General features: G+C 37.0%; 1 protein-coding gene across 1 annotated transcript in view; it reads left to right on the top strand.

The window, feature by feature from the left end:
• Nucleotides 1–25,865, top strand: part of gfra1b (gdnf family receptor alpha 1b) — a 31,990-nt gene extending 6,125 nt beyond the window's left edge. The window contains exons 4-9 of the mRNA XM_081393722.1: nt 14,585–14,936; nt 15,167–15,276; nt 16,691–16,825; nt 20,522–20,721; nt 22,724–22,768; nt 24,598–25,865. Coding sequence (XP_081249848.1) covers nt 14,585–14,936; nt 15,167–15,276; nt 16,691–16,825; nt 20,522–20,721; nt 22,724–22,768; nt 24,598–24,738 — 983 coding nt within the window. The 3' untranslated portion in view covers nt 24,739–25,865. The remainder of the gene's footprint in view (nt 1–14,584; nt 14,937–15,166; nt 15,277–16,690; nt 16,826–20,521; nt 20,722–22,723; nt 22,769–24,597) is intronic.
• The last annotated feature ends 1,358 nt before the right edge of the window (nt 25,866–27,223 follow it).

Raw genomic sequence — 27,223 nt, 5'->3', positions numbered from 1 at the left:
CTCACAATCAAATGTCAAGTCGTGTCAAAAATGAGACCTTTTTTGGATATATAGCATTTGATATCATGCCTTGACATTTGATTGACATCAATATGTGACCATGGACCACAAAACCAGTCACATGGGTCAATTTTATGAAATTGAGATTTATACATCATATAAAAGCCGAATAAATAAGCTTACCATTGATGTATGGTTTGTTAGGATAGGACGATATTTGGCCGAGATACAACTATTTGAAAATCTTGAATCTGAGGGTGCAGAAAAATCTAAACATTGAGAAAATCGCCTTTAAAGTTGTCCATTTATGTTCGCGATTGTGCTGCATTCACTCACAAAAATAAATACTTTATATATTTACGGAAGGAAATTTACTAAATATCTTCATGGAACATAATCTTTACTTAATATCCTAATGATTTTTGGCATAAAAGAAAAATCGATAATTTTGACCCATATGCTATTGCCACAAGAATACCCGTGCGACTTGTGACTGGTTTTGTGATCCAGGGTCACATCACTAAGGCTGCATTTATTTGATCAAAAATACTGTAAAACTAGTGCAACATTAATGCAATTACAGTAGTATTACTGTGATGGCAAAGCTGAATTTAGTATGATCTCGGTTTGGGTCATGTGCTGAAAACGCCATATTTCATCATTCAAGTAAAACAGACCTTCTGTATGGAAATGGAGTGCACATCCCTGTTTCTGACGCCCTTACAAGCACACCGTCTCACAGGAAGGAGATACAGTGGTCTATTTCTCTCACATGCCGAACTGAGGCTGTCCTGGCCATCTGAATTATTCACACCCTCAGGCTGGTCCAGAATGTAGTAACAAGTCCCATGTGGGTCTGTCCTTGAAGAGAACTGATATGCATTGAGGTCAGAAGGACCATGTCCCTTTCTCATGCAAGATGGTCTGCTTCCTTTCATTAAATGCATAAATTTGGTTGTATTCAGTCATGCTGCTCATCCAGAAAAGAAGTTTGATTAAATATGAAACAGACAGTCTGTTGAAAGAAGAAAAGGGGTAATCATAAAGGAATCTGATGAATACTAAATTAAAATCTTTTTAATGTTACTACATATTTATTTTTAAAAAGGCCTTTAATGTCTGTCTCTGGCTAATTTATTTCTGGATGCGTTTTAATCCATAATTCTACTGTCTCTGTAATGACAAAAAATCCTGTCATTGTTTAAAACATTCAGTAGGATGAAATTCATATGCGTAATGTTCATTTGAATTGCCATAGTCTGTTTTAAGAAAATCATTTCAGACCTTCACTGGTATTGGCACGAAGCGCAAAAAGCCTATAAGAGAGGAAGAGGTTATTAAATATGAAAAAATTTCCCTGTCAGCAGTTATTGTTTGGAAGTGCAATTTGATTTCCAATCTCATTTCACATCATAGACATGGATGCCAGGTCCGCACGGTTCATGAATCCCAACCAGCTGCCACACACCCTGAGGAAGGAAAAGACAGTGAGAGACAAACAGAGAAAGAGAGAGAGCTTTGTATGTTTGTTTAGAAATAGAATCTTATCCACATTAATGAAACTCTGCTATGGGATGAGCATGTAAACACTGAGAAACACACAAATCCTCATCTCACGCTATGAGAAAGATGTCAGCCTCGTCAGAAAACGCGTAAACAGCTTGATGATTGCTGGAGGCAAAAATGACATTTAAAGCTTGTGCATGCTGTGTTGTGTACAGCTCATAAGCGTTGGGTAATTACAAATGTCTGGATGGTTGATTACAAATCATTCTGCATCAATAACTCTGTCAAGAGTGTACAAAAAGGGGAAATATAGAGGAAAGACCTATAACACTCTGCAGCAACATAAAACAAATACTTTGATTTTGTTCGTTTTTTAAATCGATTCTGATTCCAAGCTTAAAGGAAATTGAGATCTTAACAGTGCAATATAAAGTATTTTTATAAACTTACATGATTATGATTGATACTTTTCTATTATTAATAAATTGCCATAAGATAAATAAACTTTTTCTTAGTAAGCATTCAGTCTAGCCAAATCTTTGCAAAATATTTCTGAGTGGTTCTATCATGAATGATTCTTGAACGAATCTGTTAACCAAATTACACAAAATGACACTCACTGCATGGTCAACACCTATGGTGTAATGATATAATCAGTGTGTGAATCTGAAGGACTCTAGTTGGTGAATAGAATCAAAAGATTCAAGGAGCATAATTCAAAATCCCTGTAAAAGCACTTCTGTGATCTGTAGCAGTTTGATCGAGGTAATGAATCAATGCCTCAGAATCAACGAATCAATTCGTTTTCAAATCCACTCTCAGCCTTAGTTAAACTCTCAGTGTATTTACTCAAAGCAACTATCATCCATTTCTCCCAACAAAAAGAATGTGGATTTCGATTGAAAGCACTCTCCTATTGCATTCATGTATGAAAGAGACATATGTTCTGAATCAATGTAATGGGCTGCGATGGTCATAATTCATAAAGCTGTATCTGTATGTCATTGACCTTTTCATAAGAAACGATTAGCACTATTAACTACACAACATTAAACAGGTCAAAAGCAGAGAGCTACATAATACAGCATAACTGTTCATATTTTCACATCAAACGCTGTTGATATGTGATGCTGTATCAGGAAGTGACACCGCTGTCTGTGTTGTGTTTTTTCCAACCGATCATAAAGTGCTTTCACTGCAGTACTGCGTGAGCTTGCCTGACCAGGTCACCCAAAGTCACGTCATCTGTCAGGGCATTAAGGACAATACAATGACCCACACACGCACACAGAGAGAAAGACTTGAACACCCACACCCACAGCAGAAGAGTATAGAGGCTGAGAGTGTAAAGGCTGTCAAACATATATAATACAAATCCTTGTGGAGTGGATTTTGTAGAGAAGCCTAGCGAGAGAAAGAGGAAATCCTTTATTCTAATGGGGTTGGGTTGACAGCTCTATGCTGTCAGTTCCTGAGGACTGATCCCCCGCTGTGGATGTGTGCTTCGGTGTTTGGGATTCATTTCCTGACTCCAATATTGTGGGAATGTGAATGGGAGTAGAACTCAACCACCCCCTCCCTCTCTTTTAAGAGTGTGCCTGCATTCATCAGTGGATTTATCACATCTCTCTAGCTTACTTTAACTCCTTTTCTCTGTCTCCTTAGCCATTCAAAAATTGACATGCATGGCCAAACAAGTCTGATTTGGAGCATGCTTTAGTGATACTGTGCTGCTGTTAAATACTGTAATTTAACAATGATCAGTGGACAAAGGGAGTTGAGAAGGAGGTGTGGCACAAAAGAATGAATGCCGGGTTTAAACTGAATTGTGTACCTCCTAAGCGAATGCCGCAGCTGCCTGTCCAAACCTCTACGGTGGTGGATGCCACTTTCTTCTCCTGGACTATTGAAATTCCTGGACCTGTTTTAACTGAGTGCTCTCTAGGTAGACAATGACCTGTGACCCCTTTGCCATCACTTTGGTTTTGTCTGCATTGATTTTCAAGCCATATGAATGAGCGTGTGCGGTATATCCGTAGCTTCAGAATTGGTTGGCAAACATTAGATCTGTTAAAGAGTGATCTTTATCAGACTGGACTCCACACATGCCCTGGAAAGCCTTGATGGCGTTGATTACGATGTTGAATAACAACAGGGAGACGATGTCCCCTTGACGAACTCCAGACTTGATTGTAAACTCCTTTGATAATTCGTTCCGGATCCGTATTTGGCTAGTTGAACCATTATAGGATGCTTGGAGGATTTTAAAGATCTTCCTGGGAACAAATTTGGTCTCCATTGTCTTCCATAAGGCTGGCCAGTAGATACAGTCAAATTCTAGCTTAAAGTCAATAAAGACAAAGATGGTTTGTTGTCCACTTTGATGTCAGAGAAGATTTTTTACAAGCCTTAAAATTATACAGTGGCATGTTACAAATAAGGGGGAAAATAGCTCACAATACCACTGTCATAATGACCACTAATATTTAATAGTACTTATAAAATAATAGAAAGTATTTTGCATCATAATCCTTAATATTATTATTATTATTAAATTATTAGGTGACACTTTATTTGACAGTGTCCTTGTTACATGTTACATGTACTTACCATAGTAATAACAGTAAATTATGCATAATTACATGCAACTAACTATCTGCAACCCTCAACCAAATCCTAATCCTACCCTAACCCTATAAGTACATGTAGTTTAGTAGGTTTTTTTTTACCTTGCATATTTATAACAACCATATCCATTGTATAATTCACATCATTCTATTCTAGATCATATACATAAGGGGAAAAAAGGAGAAAATAGCTAAATAATAGCACTGTCATATGGACAAAAAAATATAATAATAATTATAATAATAAAATATTAGTTTGCATTTTTATTACTACTACCACTAATAATAATAATAATGATAATTTTTTGGTCCTACGACAGTATTATTTAGCATTTTTTTCCTCTTGCATATTTGTAACAGCATGTCATTGTATAGTACACAGATTGAAATGCTAGCTCACTCCACATATAAATAAACACTTTGTCTAGATAATCTCATGAAGGTAAAAATTGTTACAGGACATTTGAGTCGCGACAGCTGTATGTCTTTGAATCTCTCACATCAGTGAAGGTCAGATAATCATTCTTTTTTTATTCAAGTTAAATCGAGCATCTCTGTATTATTTAGCTGCCAAAGACCATTTTTGACTTGCATTTGGCACTCAGTGAGTGTTCATTTTACACCCCGTGTACATCGCTTTTTCATTCTCAATTTATTAATGCCTCAGTCTTGGCTCCATTTCTCACAGATTAATATATAGCGGCTTGTATGTTTTACTGCTAATGTATGTAAATTGAAGGCAGAGCCCCAGAGGGAAATTACTTGGCAGTTGTTGATGGTAAAACATCAAATACCAGTTTTATGTCTTATTAGACATTGATTTTTTTTCTGGATTGAAAGCCATCAACACTGCACTCTTTATTAATTACACTCATGAGATTTTATGCTGTTAAAATGCTTGGTTGTTGGACATGCACAGCCACACACACACACACACACAGCCCCTAGTCATCATTTACTCTCTTAAGCAAGCTCCCAAAACACACAGTCAAACATCTAGTAGTAACGTGACTCCCTCCATTGTCACTGCTACAATAATAGGGTAAAATCTCCAAGCCATTGCTGGAATTTCACTGCTCCGCTCACTGGAGTATCAATGACCCCCAAATCCCTCTGGCTCTGGTAATTATTTGAGATCATACAGTACTAATCTATGTCGGGAACTGAGTAAAGTGTCCATTACCTCAACCTGTTAGGGGTCCGGATTTTACAATCTAGCTATCAGATTAGGGTGGTCATGATACAAAGATTATACAAAGAATATTTTCAACATGCTTAGTAAAACAAATTGGCAGGTTTGAGGAAGTATAGCCTACTAAACCGTATTTGTTTGGATAAGGACTACACATTCATTGAGAGTTAATTGAAAGAGTGTTTGAGAAGAGAGCCGATATCTTGATGATATTTGAGGACATGAACTCTGGAGAGAAGTCCGCTAATGTAAATTTCCTTATAAAGTTGTCCTGCTTTTTTACTGTACATCATCAGTCATTTGATCGATGCCTCAAACTGCCGGTCTTTTCAGAAGAGCTGCATCAGCTCCAGATGGATCAGCTCTGTAAACATACATGGATCAGTGTGTTTATTAATACCTTTTGGGTAAATGACACTCATCAATAAATCAATAGACTCCACATCCACTGGATATTTTCAAATATCAATTGGACTCGCTAATTCCCTTAAAGTGCGCTCCAGAGTTCAGTCATCGGCAGACATCACTTCAGAGGGCCATTAAATGTCCCAGGACAGCCGTTTAAGCGGATAGTCTTTTACACAGAGCTCACAGTGTTGTTTAACTAGCAGTTCTCTCTTTATTAAAGAGCACGGAGATGGTTAGCGAGGGCTCATCTCGTAACAAACCCTCATTGTGCTGCAACTGCAATTTCATTAATTGATAGAAGGTTCCAGTCCAATGGATTCATTAGCTCCATTTCTAAGAAGAATCACCATATACTTTAAACTACGCAAAGAGAAATTGTATTGCTCTTTCAGAGCTCATGAGACTTAATGGGTTCTCTTCTCAGTTCATGTTTCATTGAAATATCAAATGAAGGGTTTCGGGCGTTTTAAGATTTCAGAAAAATCAAGACAGTTGTTGACATGTCATGTAAAATAAATAGATGAGAATTGTTAATAAATTCGTATTTTTGTTATTTTGGCAAAAAGAAAGACAGAAATCAACGAAGGAAGGTAATAAATAAATAAAGCCATAAAGGAATAATTGAAGGAAGGAAAAAAGACTGATTTGGGGGGAAAAAAAGGAAGGATGGTGGAGGGTGAAAGGAAAGAAAGAAAGAAAGAAAGAAAGAAAGAAAGAAAGAAAGAAAGAAAGAAAGAAAGAAAGAAAGAAAGAAAGAAAGAAAGAAAGAAAGAAAGAAAGAAAGAAAGAAAGAAAGAAAAGGCAGAAAGAAAGATAATACATAAATAAAACCTTGAAGGAAGGATGGAAGAAATAATGAATGAATGAATGAATGAATGAATGAATGAATGAATGAATGAATGAATGAATGAATGAATGAATGAATGAATGAATGAATGAATGAACGAACGAACGAACGGAAAAAAAGAAACAAAAAGAAGAAAGGCAGGAAGAAGAAAGGAAAAAGGTAGGAAGCAAGGAAGGAAGGTAGGAGGAAGATAGAAATAAAAGAAGGACAGAAAAGGAAGAAAGACATAAAAGGAAGGAAAGGAAGAAAAAGAAAAGCAGAAAGCAAGGAAGGAAGGAAGGTAATAAATAAAGCCATAAAGAAAGGATTGAAAGAAGAAAGAAAAAAGATAGGAAGAAAGGAATGAAGAAAAAGAAAGAAGGAACGGTGGAAGGAGGATGGAAAGAAAGAAAGAAAGAAAGAAAGAAAGAAAGAAAGAAAGAAAGAAAGAAAGAAAGAAAGAAAGAAAGAAAGAAAGAAAGAAAGAAAGAAAGAAAGAAAGAAAGAAAGAAAGAAAAACAAGAAAGAAAGTAAAACATGAAGGAAGGAGTGAAGAAAGGTAGGAGGCAAGAAAGGAAGGTAATATATAAATAAAGCCAGGAATGAAGGAACGAAGAAAGGAAAGAATTGAAGGAAAGAAAGAAAGAAAGAAAGAAAGAAAGAAAGAAAGAAAGAAAGAAAGAAAGAAAGAAAGAAAGAAAGAAAGAAAGAAAGAAAGAAAGAATTAATGAAAGGAAACAAAGAAAATGAGAGAAGAAAGGAAGCAAGGAAGAATGGATGAAAGGAAAAATAAAAAAGTAAAGTTTGGGGAATAAAAAGAAAGATAAAAAAGGCAGATGAAAGCGAGAATGAGGAGATGGGCAGAAAGACACACGGAGGAAGAGAGAGTGGGAGATCAATTATGGAGTCTGAGTCCTCGTATGATTTGATTTGCTGCAGTGGCATGTGTTTTTATTGGATTGGAAGAGTTGGAGATTATTAAGCATCCGGCAGAAAAGCTCCAGGTCTCCGCCATCAGCACTCCCAATCTCTCAGGCCACTTAAAGAAGAGCCCACTTATTATTCCTGTGCCCAAAAAGCAATAAACAACAGAACGCTCTGCTGCCTGGAGAACACAAGGCCACATCAACACACACACACACAGTTATTTCACATCACTTTTGAGTTCTCTGAGGTGTACATGGCCAGGTTCTCAGCCTTTGACACTGGGGAACGAAAGCTGAGGTCATTATTACACACACAGTCACAGCAATAACAAAATACCATGGCATTACAATGGACATGAGTCCATGACAATATCATGGGGTTTTAAGGTTGTTTTTATATCAAACCAAGTGGTATTTACTTTAAAATAGTCATGAAATAGAAGTTGCGATAGTCTTTTTTCCTGATTGTGATCTGTACTGAAACGGCTTCTTGAATAAAAAAAAAAGTAGGGTGGGACTTGTCACATGTGAGTAACGGGTTGTCCCGTTCTAGCACCAGTAAACACGTATATTATGCTCTTATCTTTTTTTTTTTTTTTTTTCATGATTTACACACCCTCAAGTCATCCTAGACGAATACAATCGGAGTTATATTAAAAAATTTCCTGCCTCTTCCAAGCTCTTTAGGCGCAAGTAGTAAAGTATGTATAGTAAAGTAAAGTGCGAAAGTATGCTCGTTTGGCTTGAAGCTAGAATTTTACTTTGTAACGTGTTAAATATGAATATTTTTCTTACACAAACTCATCACTTCGCTTCAGAAGGCCTTTATTAACCCTTTAGGCGCCAAGTTTTTTTTGAAAAAATGCTGGATTTTGACATCAAAATATCAAAAGCTTGTGCCTTGAAAGGGCTTAAATATAGAGAATTACTTTAAATTAGAAAAATGTTGGGGATGACTGAAAGTTTATGTGGGGTGTAAATATACTAATCTAATTTGCATATTATGACGTCATCAGGGGGGCGGCCCTATTGAATTTCATAATGTTCAGGAAATAGTAGATATTGAACTGATTTTTGAACTTATTTGCATGTTTTATTGTATTATTCCAAATGATGAGAAAAGAGGAAACCAACAATAACAGGAGAAAGTACAAAATTATTACTATACTATATAGTAAAACGCATGTGAACAGTAGCCTACTTTTTGATCAGTTCATCAGTAATATTCAGGAAATAGTAGATATTGAATTGATGGTGAAATTTATTTACATAAGAGGAAACCAACAATAAAATAGGAGAAAGTACTAAATTATTACTATATTACAATACTTTAGTAGTAAAACACATATGAACAGTAGCCTACTTTTTGATCAGTTCATCAGTAATATTCAGGAAAAAATATATATGGAGTGGGTTTTTTTTTTTTGGTCTTTTTATCCTTATTCCAAATGATCAGGAAAAGAGTACACTAAAACCACGTCCACCCCTGCCACCCCTATCGAGCAAAATGATCTGTTTGTGCTTCGTGAACACTCGCACCTTGCACGGCGGCACCATTACGCGGCAAAGATGTACCGGGAGAAGCGCGCGCGGCTCCATTGCACGGCAAAGATGTACCGGGAGATGCGCGCGCGGCTCCATTGCACGGCAAAGATGTAGCCTACCGGGAGATGCGCCGACGGCAAAGATGTACTGGGAGAAGCGCGGGCGGTACCATTGTGTGGCAAAGATGTACCGGGAGAAGCGTGGTCGGCGCGGCAAAGATGTACTAGGAGAAGCGCGATCATTAAGCCTGTTTTATACTTCTGCGTCAAACTGCCGCCGTAGCTACGTCGTAGGCTGTGTGTAGGCTGTGTACCCTACGGCGTACCCTGACGTGCACCTCTCCAAAAATGTAACAACGCGTCAATTCTACGCGGACACAAGCGCGGTGATTGGTCTGCTAGAACCCCTCCCTCGGGGTTTCACATGCTCCCTAGGTGCGCGTCAACGCGGACAACGACACAGAAGTATAAATTAAAACCAACACGTTGCCTACGGCGTATAGGCTTCGGCGTAGGTCCGACGCAGAAGTATAATGAGGCCTTTAGACGGCCGATCGTCATTTCCAAAAGGCAAATCCCAGCAAACACAGAACGTTGGCACAACGTAGCCAACCTTTTAACAACGTTTTAACAACATGGCCAAAAGGTTGCTATAACTACGTTGTGTGGGAAGGTTGTTACAGCGTTGTCACAATGTTGACATTAAACCATCGTTCAGGGCCATTGCTTAAGGTTGTGCCTAGGGTGTCTGGGCAACCACTGGACTACATAATGTACTCGTCACTGCCCTGAAGCGCGAAAATCAGCCTTTTAAATTCCAACCACCTGTTGCTGGGCTCATTGTGTTCTCATTCATCATCGAGCAAGGATACGTGAGTATTGCGTTTAGCCTAACAGTTACCTCAGCTATCAAACACAACCTACAACTTTAATTTCTAATGTGATTAATGTAGCATCGCTCGCACTGTTTAGTTTTTCGTTTGATTTTTCATTTTTTTTTTTCGCTATTTAGTCTCATTCGTTTCTTTGCTCCACTGGATTTGTGGATGTTTCCCCGGTGACACCTGCTTTCGGCTACTGTCCGCCATACAGACCCGGATTTGTTCATTAAATGTTCTGATCTGCCTTTGCTTTTTTATACTTTTATTTATACTGATTAGAAATAATTGTATTTATTATACTTAAAATAAATTTGTATATTCGTTTATTTATTTCTTTTTTCCCCCCAAATGTATGTATGTATGACTTTTGGAAGGGCAATTTGATTATATGCAGTTTTAATAAAGTTGAATTAACGAAACCTTCTGTCATTTTTACTCTTCAAAGTGTAGGCTACACTTGCAGGTGCCCCATTAAATAATAATATAGATAAACAATAAACGATAAAAAGTATATAATTATCTAACAAAATACACCATATAAAAATATTGTCAGAACGTCGTCTCTCAGTTGCTGAATGTCGCGCAACAACGTTGCTACAGCCCTGTCGCGTCTTACAATTCTACGTTGTTACAATGTTGCGAGCACGTAGACAGCGACGTTGCCATAGAAGAAATGCAACGTGCCACAGACGTTGCCACAACGTAAATGTGTTTGCTGGGATATTCCTCTTCAGAGTCAGAATCGGTGAATGACATTTGAACACATCCTCACTGTACAAGTTTTTATTAGTCATTCGACGATTTTCTCTCACAAATCTCACAATTTACTCAGACGCTTTGAACTGAACTGCTTCCGCATCAATGACACGATTGCTCACTTGCTCTGCTGTTTCCTCCAACACTTTGGCTGAGTCCCAATTCGCCTACTTATACTACGACCTAAAAGTATGTACTTTTTTTGTGATGAAAAAGTACATACTTTTGAGTGTGTAGCAAAAAAGTATGCACGTTCTGGGACATACTTCGATGACGTCATGCAACGTGAACTTGAACGTGGTTGCCTAGTTACGCACACCGCGACTGTTAACAAAACATTTAACATTCCATTCATTCTTATATATCCAATATAATTTTATTTACTATTCCCATCTTTTTTTCCACAATACATTTACAATGTGTTTACCAAATTGAGGAGTGAAGCAGGGCGTCGTCGTAGATCAACCAAACGCAGGTCGTTTGTGAGGCGGCTGGTTCTGACGTTCATGTGCAAATGTGTGTAACGAAAGCTAGCGCTACTTATTTTCTGAGTTAAAATATTTAAAGTTTATAGTGTAACTATTGTTTAACGTATACTTAATCTTATACTTATGTATAATCCTTAAAAATACCCCGATGAAAATGAACCATGCTTTTACTATAGTAAAAGTGTAGTAACCATGTTTCTTTGGTTGGACTGATAAAGTTAACATATAAGTCAGACAGAAACAGAAATACATAAAAAAGACACTTGCATGACACTGTAGGCTACTAGAGCCTTTTTATTTATTGTTTTGTAGCCTGCAATGAGGCGCTCGGTATCTTCGTCGGACCCTACAAGATAAACACGGTACTTTTTTGGCACAACATAAACCCATTAATATTACGAGACAATAAAATATAACTTTAATTAGGGTTAAACATTTGAATTCTTACACTTAAAAACTGAGGGCGCATCTCCGTTGCTGCATCCGACTGCCAGGTTTACATCACCATCATCACCGCAAAGCTCCTCCCTCCCGCACGCAATGGGTTGTGGGCAATATTAGCCGTTAGAGTGTGCATTGATCTGCACTTCGAATTCTAACCGGAAATAGTAGACCATCCGGGTATCTTTGGAATACTCATTTCAACATGCTACGATTTGGGACGTACTAATTCTAGTTTCGCATACTATTTAGGACGGATAGTATGCAAATTGGGACTCAGCATTTGAATAGGAACATGACGTTATTTTGGTCTTGAATCGAAGTATTACATGTCTGCCATCTAGTGGTAGGGAATACAAATGAGATATTACACCATATTAGGATCTACAGCCTGTTTTATTAAGTATGACGTCTTGTCGCAATTTTGCGACTTTGGCGCTTAGAGGGTTAACCCCCCAGAGCAGTATGGAGCACTTTTATGATGGATAGATGCACTTTTATGATGGATAGATGCACTTTTATGATGGATAGATGCACTTTTATGATGGATAGATGCACTTTTATGGACTTCAAAATAGAAACGGTCATTCACTGCCATTATAAAGCTGGGAAGAGCCAGGACATTTTTAAATATAACTCGAATTGTATTCGTCTGAAAGAAGAATGCCATACAGTATACACCTAGGATTACTTGAGGGTGAGTAAATCATGAGCTAATTTTCCATTTTGGGTGAACTATCCCAAGCCATAATTTCAATGATGTACCATAATAAATTGCTATTGCATTATGTATATAAATTCTGCTCATGATCAGTGTATCACAAGAGGATATGGGTTAACTTTATAGACTATGACATGTTGCAGAACCTGTCCACATGACTGCAACTTCTAATCAACAATTAAACCTTGAGCTTCATGTCAACGTGCTTGTCAAACGTAAGTAATGGTTTTTGTAATAGGTGATTAACCTTAAGGAACTAGGTTGCGTTCAAATTTAATCACATCTAACCATGTCACGGAAGTCCACAATAAGCACAAATTCCTCATCAAAACACATAATTGCAAAATGCAGCGTTCCATGCACATGCAAGAGTTACTGAAGCGGGAAGCAGAGGAGGAGAGAACACTGAGTCATCATTAGAGTAAAGAAGAATAAACCCACTTAATACACGGCTCACTGGATACTTGATTCTGATTAGTCAATCTGCAGTCAAGTAATTCTTCCATAATTCTTAATTAGTTTATATTATATGAATATACAGTTTGCTAAACATTATAACTGACCGTTTTCTCTGGGAACCAATTTCATTGTAGCACTATGCAGTCTTTTTCTTATCAGTGTAAATATATCCATATATTTATTCTGCAATATAATTAGCAGCATAATGCACATTCAGCTGATCATTACTGCAAAATAAACTCAGTGTAGTCTAATATCATCCTGTATCATCAAAGCTTTATTTAATAACGATAAACACAATATACAGTGTTAACGTGCTTTCTTTTATGTGGCTAAAGAGTCTGATGGCATGTGCCCTTATAGGAATGAAAGTCTGTTAAAGCAAACAGACAGCTTAGAAAAGCGAGAGGAAAGGCAAACAGAGTTTTCAAGGTTGTGAACTTATCCATGCGAGCGAGAGTGAAGGATTTACCTGAGGTTGTTTGTTCAAGAGTCTCAAACGCTGTGTAGATTGAGAAGAGGGAGACAAAAGGAAAAGTGTGACAGCAAGAAGCTGAGAGAAGTTCTTCAGGCAAAAGATTCAAACGTAACACAAATAAAACCTATTTTAATCCATGTTTAGATGCTTGGTAGGAGGTACAATGAAAAGAACTAGAAATCGGTATGCTTTCGGCATTTTGTGTGGGATCTGTTGAAGAAATTGAGAAAGAAACGAGTGAGAAAATAGAACCTTCATGTGATTGCATTTTCAGACACACTAGACCAAATTGGTGATGTTTTGATGAACTCTTATCTAGAATATTTAGCAACGTACACACTACCGTTCAAAAGTTTAGTTTTTTTTAAAGGGAAATAAAAAAATAAAATAAATGTTGTTCTTTTGTACTTTCCATGAATCAAAGAATCCTGTAAATTATTATTTTTATTAATAATTATTAAGCAGCACAACTGTTTTAAACATTGAAAATAATAATAAAAAAAAACTGTTTCTTGAGCAGCAAATTCGCATAATAGAATGATTTCTGAAGGATCATGTGACACTTAAGATGGCTTTGCCCATCACAAGAATAAATTACTTAAAAAAAAAAAAAAAATAGAAAACAGCTATTTTAGATTGTAATAATACTTCACAACATTACTGTTTGCTGTATTTTGGTCAAATAAATGCAGCCTTGGTGAGTATAAGAGACTCCTTTCAAAAACATTTTAAAAATCCAAACTTTTGATAGTTTCGAAGTGTATAGGCCTATATATTAGGTTTGATTTTTGTGCTACTAGCATGACCAACAAGAATAATTACTGTTTTCAAAGAGGTTTCCCAAACACTCTGCCATTGGCTGGTCAAACAGATAGCCCCGCCCCAAACTCAAACCATTGGTTGAGCCACTGTTGCTGTGTGTGGAAGCTCAAACAAACAGAAGTAATGCTTTGAAAATGCCACAGAGACATAGTGTTTACTCTTTTCGGTGTAATCAACCAACAAATGGCTTACTTACAGTTGTCTCTATATATCAAGCTGGGACTCATTTTACGCACTTCATCTTTAAATACATTTTGAACAAACTGTCATCTTCCTGAATGTTAATCAGTAGTAGTACTCTCACACACACCACACACTGTTTGACACATGACCTCTAGTCCTGTGAATGCCGTACGGCACGGCCTCAGCCAGGGGACGTTCACAGAGAGTCCTAAAAGGTCGACAGTTGCCCCACTCTCAGCAAGTGTTCTTTGACATTTACAGCGCTCGCATCAGTAAAATCAGCCAGTAGTGTTCGTAACTCTCCCTCTAAACCTCTTCCCGCATAGGTGAGGCAGCCTTTACGAAAGACAACAACTGCCTGAACGCCGCCAAGGCCTGCAACCTGAATGACACATGTAAGAAGTATCGCTCCTTCTACATCAGCCCCTGCACCAGTCGAGTCTCGATCACTGAGGTGTGTAACAAGCGCAAGTGCCACAAGGCCCTGCGGCAGTTCTTCGACAAGGTCCCACCGAAGCACAGTTACGGCATGCTTTACTGCTCCTGCCCCTCCGGGGATCACTCGGCTTGCTCCGAGCGCAGGCGTCAGACCATCGTGCCAGCCTGCTCATACGAGGACAAGGAAAAACCCAACTGTCTCTCCTTGCAAGCCTCCTGCAAGACCAACTACATCTGCAGGTAGGACGAAAGACAGCTTGTTCACATCAAGGAGGAAAGTGCTTGAATGTTCACTATACTTTTCAGCGAGTTTATTATTAATCCAGAGAAGGGGTAGATGGTGTCTGAGAAGAGAGGACGATAGTCATAAGACTGCCGGACTGTCACTTGTGTGCTGAGTTTGTTTAATGAGGAGACATTCTGTGGACTCTTGTTCATTACTGCATATATATATATTTTTTTTTTTTTAGATCTCGTTTAGCTGACTTTCTCAGCAACTGTCAACCTGAGGCGCGCTCCATTTCGGGATGTCTGAAGGAAAACTATGCAGACTGTCTGCTGGCATATTCAGGTCTCATTGGTAAGTTAAGAACATTTACTGTGTCTTACCCCTTACAAAAATGTATTGTGGCATTACAGTATTATGGTGCAGTGATGGTGTCTTATGGTAACACTAGAGTATATAATTAGTTTGATTACCATAGTATTTTCTTTTTAAATGACAGTACCTTAGAGTGCAATGATCAATCGATTTTTAACAAGCCATGGTGAAAAAAAAAATGTGGTGCTCTTTTTTTAAGTGATCATCATTCACACAACTGCCCTATGTGGTTAGGCTACTGTGTTACACTAAAATAACTTTAATATTAATAACATTACTGCATTATTTTAAGCTTAACATATCACTCGTTAATGTAGAGATATCATGCAACTTTGATTTATACATTTGCACATACCCCAAAAAAATATTTAATACACTTAAACATTTATGAATATCATTGCATTAGATACAAATTTTAAGGCAAGTTTTATTTATTTTAATGAAATATAGGTCAAGCACAGTTAAAGCAAAACGTTTCACAAAACGTTTGTTAGGTTTTAAATGATAAAACAAAGCTATAGAGACAGAGCGTATTTAGGCCACGCCCACACCGGGGGAGAAAACAATCCAAACGTCTCCATTGACTTTGCATTGCGAGAGGCTGCCTCCTTGTCATTTCTGACTTATAACAAAAAAAAAACAATGTTGAAAAGCTGCTATGTAACAAGGTGTACAGCAAACAAGCTAAAAAACTCAGAAATAAGTTTTTATAATCTGTCGACCCCAAAAAATGAGCATTTAAGGACACAAATTAATTTCTGTCTTTTGTTATAAGTCATAAATGACAAGGAGGCAGCCTCTCGCAATGCAAAGTCAATGGACGGTTGGATTGTTTTCCCCCTCGGTGGGCGTGGTCTTCAGATTATGACGCGTTGCGCTCTGTCTCTATAGAATACTCTTCAAAAGTTTTTTGATAGAAATCGCTTATGCTCACCAACGCTACATTTATTTTTTCAAAAATAAAGTCAAAACAGTATATTGTGAAATATTATATTTTCTATTTGAATATATTTAAAATGTAATCTATTTCTGTGATGCAAAGCTGAATTTTCAGAATCATAACTCTAGTCTTCAGTGTCACATGATCCTTCAGAAATCATTGTAATATGCTGATTTGGTGTTTAAGAAACATTTCTTATTATAATCAATGTTGTCAATAGTTGTGCTGCTTAATGTTTTTGTGGAAACTGTGATTAATTTTTTCAGGATTCTTTGATAAATAGATGCTTAATTGTTGAAGATGCGACTTGGTTTAATATGTTCTATCCAATGAAATGTGTGGGGCGACTGTATATTTCGCTTTTGAAAGCACATGATCTACTGATCTGTGACATATTGTCTTTGGTTTCAACACAAATGACCTTTGCATTTTGACCCTTGGTATATGTAACAGGCACGGTGATGACCCCTAACTACCTCCGTGCCCCTGGCATCAGCGTGTCTCCTTGGTGTGACTGTAGCAACAGCGGAAACGGAAAAGCAGAGTGTGACAGGTTTACCGAGCTTTTCACCAACAACCGTTGTCTCCGTGAGTAGACTTCATTCACAGCTGCTGCTCCTCTATATCATTGGTTACGTGGCGATATGCTCTGACTGACAGAATTTGCCCATCAACACTGACTCTAAAGTTGAATTCTGCTCCGTTGCGTCTTCATGATCATTCACAGTCTGCACCAGTAAATCTGATCTCTGCGATTTGTGTTGTTGTGCGGTTCAGGGCAGTCTGACGGCCGAGAGACGGAGAAATCCCTCTTAAATGGGGCGGCTGAGAGGAGAGATTGACATAAAAAGGCAATAAAGCATTACTCAGGTGTCCATGGGCCTGGAAGAGTATGGACAGCATGCATTATTTTGTCAGGGAGTTATTCAAAACATCCATTTAGATAGATGAAATGAATACAGGGAGCTAGACAGAGAGCAGATGAGAAGGAGGATTTGTCTACATGAGACAATGGCCTTTAGGATGACAGCCCGGATGATATAGCAGTACCGACACACATCCACACCTCATATCTGACACGTCCTCATCTGTGTGTGCTTTTGTGTTTACGTATAGAGAGAGAGATGGAGGGAAAGAGAAAAGACTGTCTGTCCAATAAGACGTTAGTGAGTTCAAACAGCATGAGTATATATCAGCAAATGTTTTCTTAGCTCTTTATAGTTTGTAATGAACATATGCCATTATTTGTATATGACAGTAGGCCCGGTACTGATATTATAGATAGTGCCAGGTTTATTAGGAAGCATTTACACTGTCAGACCTAATGGACACATCACTTATTTTTGATATTAAAGGGGTGATGATCTGAGAAATCAAATTTTCCTTGAGCTTTTGACATATTAGAAGTCATCATACTATAAGAATATCCTGTGAGTTTCAGAACTGAAAACTTCCTTGTTAGTCCAATAAAAGCTTTTATTGACACCAGGCACAGCGAACGATTCAAAGTGGCGATCTATGACGTCAAAGGGTATCAAACACCACCTCTGCAGAAAATCATCAACGCCTACTTCAACACTGCCTGTTTAGCCCCGCCCACCGATTCACGCATTACATGAAACTCATTATAATATGCAAAACTGTTATCCAATCATAGCAGTGGGCGTTTACTTCCAAGTCTTCAATGCGGCATGCCCATAAAAACCGAGCTAGGCTGAAAACCAGGGTAGAAAAATAGCCTATTACTTATTCATTTTGATGTTTTTGAATGTAAAAACCAAGCGAACGTCATAAGTTGACCTCAGACAACAATATACAATTTTTTAAAAAGCCAGTTCATGACCCCTTTAATCAGTTTAGTTAGTGTTAAAAGTAGTTAGTGCAGGTACCAATACCAGTGCTTTTTAGACACCATCAGCATGCATGGGAACAGTTCCGATTCTTAAAGGGATAGTTCACCCAAAAATCTAAATGATTTTGTCATTTATTCACACTCTTGTCATTCAAAACCTGAATTTCTGCTTTTCTTCTGTGGAACATAAAATAAATATTTTGAAAAAAAGTCTAATTTTAGTTAATTGGGTCCGATGTTGGGGTTCGATCTTTTTGTGTGTGTGTTCCACAGAAGAAAAAAAATTCATATTTGGACCAACATGACTAAAGGATGAATGAATTTTCCTTTTTGGGTGAAGTATCCCTTTAAAAATAAATCAATGCAAAAAAAGTAAGCAAATAAGATTCTCAATCATATTAGATTACAAGAAAAAAATCTTTTCTAATAAATCAGTCATAATTACACCAACGGTCATTTACTTGCCTTATTAGCCTCTGAATCTGGCACTCATATGACGGCCATCTAATAATGAACCAGTAAGAGCAACTCATAGTTAGTACAGATGTGTGAAAGAGAGTGAGAGAAAGAATATAATCTTGTATGATGCAATATGATATGCAATATAAAGATCCTCATACAATCAAAATTACCTCAAATTCTCTCCTGAAGGATAAACGCTCAATACTCGCTCAGACAGATGAAAGTCTGCTAAAACATAATGTACAACTGATGTCAACAGTCTGCCTTGGCTCTGACACAAGATCTCCCCATGGGTCATATTATACAATCTGACAACATCTAAAAAAATCTGTCTTTTAAGTCTTTAAATCTATATAATATCTACAGTTATGCTTTGCATACACATTCATTCTTATGAGAGCAATGCAATCTTAAAGGGATACAGTAGTTCCAAACCTGTACGAATTTCTTTCTTCTGCTGAACACATATTTTGAAGAATGTCGATAACCAAACAGATAATGAAACCCCATTGACTTCCATAGTATTTTTTATGGAAGTCATTGGGGCTCATCAAATGTTTGGTTCCTGATATTCTTCAAAATATCTTCTTTTGTGTTCAGCAGAAGAAAGAAATTCATAAAGGTTTGGAACAACTTAAGGGATTTTCATTTTTGGGTGAACTATCCCTTTAAGGAGCAAAAATACAATAATGGAGAATGTAGAATGAGGCTTTGTGAATCTTTAACCCTTAAGACACAGCTTGCAAGCCTGGCCTTAAGAGAATCTCAACACTCGCTCAATAATAAGGCCAGCTCTTCTCTGTTAATAGATGGTACTTAATACACAAGCAGCTTTTTCTTTACCTGAGTACTCATCAATAATCTCCCACTTGCCCTTTAGCCTGCTGTGGCGTGAGGTAAATAACAGACTCTGAAATCAAAAGTGCTCTCGAGAATAAAGTCATTTAAAAAAGACAGTTGAGTCATAATGGCCTCCCTCATTTTATCACTGGAAAGGTCTGAGTAAGTGGAGGTCTTACTGCACAGAAACTTCTGAGTAAGTGGAGGTCTTACTGCACTTCCACACTGAGGCTAAGTGCCTCTTTATCAGAATTCATCTGCTACATTGTTAAGAAATTAAGGAAGCTTGTATTTCAAAAATGTTGAAAAATGCTTATTTCAGGCATGTCAGTGTCAACTCTGTTTTAAGCAGAGTGAGAATGACTATTGGAAATTCAGTTACTGAATGTTATTAACACAAACTATTAAAAGTAATAAAGCTGATATAAAATAAATAATATTAGATGAAGAACTTCAACTAAAACTTGTTTTATTTCACATTTATAATTTTCTTTGAAGTTTTTTTACTAGATAAACTAGACAAAAAAAAAAACACACACACATACACATACATACATACATACATACATATATATATACATATATATATATATATATACATACATACATATATACATACATACATATATATATATATATATATATATATATATATATATATATATATATACATATACATACATATATATATACAGTATATATATATACATATATACATATACAAACACACATATATATATATATATATATATATATATATATATATATATGTAATAAAAAAAATCAGAATGCAAAGAAATCTCAATGCTGTTGCAAAATTTTAAATCAAATCCAATCTGTGTTGTTTTATAATAAAATGATGGATTTAGTTTTAAGGGAAAATAAACCAAATTATATATCAGGGATTAATAGGCACAATTAGTCAAAATTGATGATACAATTATTTAAAGTCATTGTAAAACATTGCATAAAAAAAAATATTTTCAACTGTTAAATTTCCTCTTCCTATTGTTATCACCCCCAGTCCTGTGAGGTGTGGCTAATTCAATTCAACTTCCAACTAACTTTTTGAAGAAAAAGAAGCCAATACTTATATACTAAAACTTTCTCTTCATTCCTGCATTATACAGGCAATGCCATCCAGGCGTTTGGTAATGGCACAGATGTTGGTGTGTGGCAACCCCAGCCACCCATCATGTCCACTCCACCTGACCCTTCCACTCCTCAGAGAGGACGGGACAGGACGTCCAACACACTGGATGACCTATCACACACCAATGAGCTGGACAGTAATGCGGACTATCTATACAGCCTCTGTGGAAGCATGCAGGTATTGAAAACAATCAGCACACTATATTTACAGTAAAAGACAAACTGACAGAAATTCACTGAAATGTACATCCTAGTTTCTGAAGGTCATCAGAAATAAAGTTGATTAGGAAAGTGCAGTGAAAATGGCAGTGTAAAATGTCTCCTGGACACCCAATCTCTTTTTTTTCGGATCGCCTTTTAAACCACCATATTGACTATCTCTGATGGTGAATGACAGCTGTCAGTCAGTCCGACGCGTTGCCGCTGGCTCACTCAGATGGTTAAAGATGCACAGCCCACATCAACTTTATAAACAGCTGGCAGCTTGTTTGGATGCTTTCAGGCTTTGCTTGGCATACGATGACTTTCATTTTTCGAGACTCGGAGTGTGATGAAGGTTTACTTATGATTGATGGGTGTGGGCTGTTGCAGTGATAACACACACATAGGGCCTCTGGGAAGAAATGAGATACATCAAACTGCCAGAGCTGTCATGTCAGAGCTAATTGGCTGGCACATTAACATGAGGAACACCCTTAAGCAGCACATTAACATGAGGAACACCCTTAAGCAGCAGGATATACCCACCTATTACAGTCTCTCAGAGGGAAACATATCTTCACATATCGTCAGTGCATCTAACTTCAAGACTGGCATGTCTCTAAACAGTTTATGGGGCAAGTGTACTGTACAGCAGCACGATTAAATCAAAGTATAACCTTCACTTTTAAATGCACTATTATTCTTAGGCTTTTTTGCTGTTCTCTTTCACTGAATTAAAAAAAGTCATTTATTTTCATTAAATATATTTTATTTATTATTTGTATTTTAAAATACAGAATATTGTTACCTTAGCTAAAAAAAAGACAAAGAAAGATAATAATCAAAATAAGGAGAAAAAAGTGCACTCTGTTAAAAATAATAATAATAATAATTTTATTAGACCAAAAACATTAAAATGTCATGATGCATCATCAGAAAAACTGCATTCATCAGGGCTTTTTTTTTCATATTTTTTTCAAAGTTAAGATTTCATTTTTAGGAAGTTCGTTAATCATGGTTGAGTGTTTTTATTGGGTTTAAAGAACTTATATAGGTCCACCTAAAATTTTGTATTCAATTTTTCATCTTATCAAACTGAATTGTTCATGTAAATGCTGTCAAAAATACAAGCTTCATATTTTATCCTTCTGAAACATTCTTTCATGCTACAGATACTGTTGATAAAGCTTAACTTATATTTAATTTTGATGTTTTTTTTGTTTTGTTTTTTTTGCAGTTCATATAGAGTCCAAATACAGAATACCAGATGCACTCCTGCAGATATAGCACAACAATTCATCATATTGGAGTAATAACAATATCATGATTTATTAGTAGACAAAGTTTCTTTTGTCAGATAGACTTCCAGGAAGGCTATTAATCATTTTATCCCACAATGCTTTTCGCAAGAATTAGCTCCATTCTCTCTCCATTGTGCGGCACCTTTATTATATTCCAGATTCTCTGGAGAATCACTTCATCGTTCCAACAAACCAACCTGAGTGTGTGTGTGCATGTGGGAAACTGGATAGCAGAGCAGTCTCATGTAACTGGGTATTAAAATATATTGGTGTGTCACATATTAATGCAGACAACACTGCCCTCCTGCACACAATGAAACACACACACACACACACACACAGCACATTGATTGGAAAGATGCAGGACCTTAGAGAGTGCTCTTTGGCTACAGCGCTGTATACGAGTGGTCTTTGTGTGTGGGCTGTAGGGCTCATTATCATAACATTACCTCTCACTCAGAGGCCAATACCGTATGACCTCTATTTGCCTTGGTGAATTACAGTGCTTTATTGAAGCTGTGCTTGACTTAGATCGCGATGGACTCGGTTTAAAGGGTTACTGGATGGAAATGCTTCAGTCTGGGAAATGGTTTAACACACACAACCTTGAAGAGCTTCTTGCAAGTAATTGACTTTCAGCTTGTATTTCAGCTGGCCTCTTTCTCTCTTTCTTTATAGGCTCAGAAACTGAAAAGTAATGCCACTATGGATGTTCTTTGCGTGGTAAGAACTACATTTCTACTCACATAGGATTTTCCAATGAGTTGGGGCCTTTTCACATGCATTTTTTGTCTATGTAATCATGTGGATGTTGTTGACCATTGCAATTACAGAGATTGCAATAAATTGTTTTTTTGCGTCCATGAGCATTGTTTATAATACATATCAAGCTGTTTTAGAATGCAAGACATGCTTTGTGTGAACAGACCTTATGATTCAATTCCATATAGAGGTATGGCGAGATATGAAATCCAGTTTCCACCTCAGAATAAAACAGCTAATTATGAGGTAGAGTTGAATATAAGAAATAACTTTTACATTGTAAGATATGTAACGTCCAAAATTATGAGAAATACAGTTACCAAGATGCTCAACAATATTTGATTTGACTGCATTGACACTATTGGACGACAACTGAACTGAGCTGGATGGTGGCATCAATGTTTTCTGCAGAACTGCTTTATAGATCAAATGACCCTAATTTAATAAATAATGATCTGTACAACAGAACTGAATCAATATTGAACTAACTTCAGCTGAACAATGACAATATTTTCTTTAGAGCTGCTGTTCATCATTTACCTGAAACAATCTGTATTTTATAAAGCTCTATTTAAATAAAGGTTACTTAAGGACTTAACTTGACTTGATATGAAGTTGCAATTATGAGACAATTTTGTTGATTTTATATCTTGTTATTGTCACTATTATTCGTAATTGCGACTAAGATAATCGCAATAATCACAAATAAAGTCTGAATTGTGAGATATAAAATCATAATTGTGAGATATAAAGTTGTGATTTTAAAGCTGCAGTCCGTAACTTTTTTGGGTTAAAAATTATCCAAAATACATTTTTGAGCAAATACATAACCTGCCTGTGTTCGAAACTATCTGCTTGCCTTAGCTCGATTCAAAGCTTGTAATAATGTTTTTAATTCCAGTGGTACTGGTGGATTTCCGCTGGAAATTCGAGCATGTCTTTGCGTCATTACGTCACATCTGTACACATAAAGAAGGAGTCTCGGCTCGTAGGCTATGTTGCGTGTGAGGATATTGGAAGTGGAGATTTATAGCCTTTTCTCACAACACTTGATATAATTAAACGTATCAATTTGATGGCGGGTCCAGAAAGGTTCAAACGACAATAACCAGTGACAACTAGAGATTCACCCGTAGTAAAATTCGTTCGGACTTCGGAGTGACTACAGAAAAAAAGAGACTGCAACCGGGCCCATGCGAAAACAAAGATGAATATCGGAAGGGCATTAAATGTAGTCACGCAATACTAATGCTGTTAACATTAACAATTTGAGAACAAAGTATTTGCACGGTTTGACGTGATATGATAAGCGATCGTTAGATTTAATCAGCGCGATTTACTGCAATGCTTTTTTCCCCATAGTTGGTCAGAACAAAAGTGGATGTTACTTCTTTAGATGGAGTTTTCCAGTGAAAATTCTTATGTTGGTCATGCTTCTAAAACATAGAATCTGTGATTCCGAATGACAGTATCCACACCGGCGCGGTGACTGACAGCCGCACATTCTCCTCAAAACATTGGATTCATGTTCCGAGGCACAACCCACGTAAAGTTGATAATTCCGCGAATAACTGCAATTGCAGATTTCAAACAGAGATGGCGACAGAGGAAAAACTACGGACTGCAGCTTTAAGAAATAGAGATTTGTGACCTTTTCTCACAATTATAACTTTATTTTTTATTCTGAAGTGGAAATGGGCTTCCATGCTATGCACATTATGAAAAAACCTGCGAAATGCTTCAACAAGAACAGAATGGCTAACAAAATGAAAACATGACTTTCTCCACAGGATCCGCAGCTGAATGACCCCAGTAGGTTTAATGCAATCTCTCCGAGCTCAACTAGTGCTGTCTGCCTGATGGACTGGACTGTTCTCTGGCTGTCTCTGGTCTCAATTCTTGGGCATCTCACAGCCTCACAGACATTATAGCCGCTCGCCGATCAGACCTGATGGACTGCTGCTGCTGCCGCCGCCTCTGTACCATCCACAAATGTTGTATTTTAAGGGGTTTTTTCCGCAAGTGGTTCTTCTGTGCGCGGTGTGGTGTTTCGCTGTGATGAAACTATTCTTGATCCACCTGCTTTTCTTCATCACTTATCGGAGATAACGGACATACTGTATTTGCGCATCAGTGGAAGGTCATCTAGGATTGCTTCTGTTGCGAAAACTTTCTGCAAACAGTTGTCGCCCAAACTCTGCAATTTTTTCTACCATCACAGCAAGATCTGGTTGAAAATACAGACGCATGGAGATGCCAGAACCACTTCTGACAATTAAAGATTGATGAAGCTTCTGCGGACTAGGGAGCTGCAGATGATCATGTATTTTCTCTGAGCGGATGCCACAGGAAAGCCTGCAGACTTCAACTAATGCTCGAACAGTGTCAAGCAATGCACAGTATTTTTGAAGGCTTATCAGCAAAACCTGCTGCTCCCGTCTCTTATTAGGACCTACAAACTCCATTCTCCCTCAAAGTGGCAGTGCTCCAGCTTAGATGATACGGTATGGGAAACGAACATCAGGATAGAAACGACACTTTATCACGTCAAAACACAGGCAGTTTTTTTTTAGTTTCTGGGTCTATTTTAGATACCTTCCTCTCCAGTTAAACACACTGCAAGGATGAGAGCTTAGCACCAATTTACTTATTTTGGGACTTTTTAGGGATTTGCCATTATCCTGGATATTTACTTGTAAATACCATCTTTGTTTACAATTACCACATTATGCTTCTCAAAGTTTATTTCTAATCTAGGTATTGTATCACCTCTGTTGTGTGAAATATAACTCAAGTTTTAGTGATGAAATTCAGAAGTAACTACAAGGGTTGATACCACAGTCCAGTATGTGTCAAATGTGCTGTATGTACATTCAGTGAGAACGGTTTCTTTTGCTCATCTAAAAGAAGTGCTTTCCAAGTATCATTTCTGCATTGTTGTTGTACTGGTTAGCTGTAAAAAGAATATATATATATAAACGTACAGTATATAGATCAGGGCTGTAAGACATGCAAGAGCAAAGAGAAACTTACATTAAACAAACTAAAGATGGCCTTTAACTTCTGTCTTATTTTTCATTTTTAAGTTAGATGCATGAGAAAATGTGTGAACTTGAACAGGTTTTCGATAGTGTAAATTCTATCACTATCTCTCTCTCTCTCACACACACACACACACACACACACACCTGTTCAAAAGTTTTAAAGAAATTAATACTTTTATTCAGCAAGGGTGCATTAAATTGATAAGTAAATACAATGTTAAAAAAAGATTTCTATTTCATATTGATGCACTGAGGACTGGAGTAATGTCGGCTGAAAGTTCAGCTTTTCCATAAAAAAAAAACAAACAGAAAATGGTATTTTTAATTTTAATATTTCACAATATAGCTGTTTTCACTGTATTTTGGATCAAATAAATGCAGCTGTGGTGTGTACGTAAAGTGTACCTATATATACACACTGAAAACTTAATAGAGAGTAAATATTTTACTCTTACGGTTTTTAATATTTTTAGGAAGAGGAATCATCTTAGAGGATCATCATATTCGGAGGTTTGTGGCATAAAAAAAAAAAAAGTGTTAAAACCCCTGAGTTTGAAAGTATTCAACACTGAAGTGCTCGTCTGGCAGACTGTGCCATTTAGTACTAAACACGACATGCTGTCACTGTCAGTAAATGTGTAAAGACTATAATCGAAACGCTCTTGGATTCTCATTACCAAAATAGAACATAAACTGAATGTCAGCTTCTATGGATTAGTAGCCTCATTCGATTCACTGTGCCAGTGTCTTTCACATGCCAAAATAGTCATATGTTTTACACTTTGCAACATTAAACTCGACACATGAACAGAAAGCCATAAAAAGCTCGGTAACACTTTATTTTACAGTGTCATTGTTACATATTTACATGTAGTTACTACAGTAATAACTATAAATTATGCATAATTACATGCAACTAACCCTGAACCAAACCCTAATCCTACCCTAACCCTATAGTAAGTGCATGTAGTTACTTATTATTACTCAGTAATTAAATGTATAATTACACTGTAACAACGACATAAGCTCTCGTGGTTTGGTGAAATGCTGTCAGTTTGACCGATGGACTCAAAAGTCACTAACCATAGAAGTCCTTAATTGACAAAAAGCAGCAAAACACAACATGGGTTAGTGGCACCAAAGTACAATTTTCTAGTTTATGTTAACATAAGTTGATGCATTAGCATAAAGTAACATTTTTATATTAACAATACTTTTGCAATACTTATTCATTTTATCTAATGTTAATGTCTATATATACAAACACATTTTGTACACTCTGCACTTTCTTTTCTCTCGAGGCATCGACTACACAGCTGACACAGGTAAACACACGTGCTAGAAGAGTTTTTGTTTTGTTTGTTTCTGGTCC

The sequence above is a fragment of the Scardinius erythrophthalmus genome (genome assembly GCF_964197995.2).
Source record: "Scardinius erythrophthalmus genome assembly, chromosome: 18".
In the NCBI taxonomy this organism is placed as follows: Eukaryota; Metazoa; Chordata; class Actinopteri; order Cypriniformes; family Leuciscidae; genus Scardinius; species Scardinius erythrophthalmus.
Note: the sequence above shows the minus strand (reverse complement) of the source record. Positions and strands in the feature narration are given on the sequence as shown.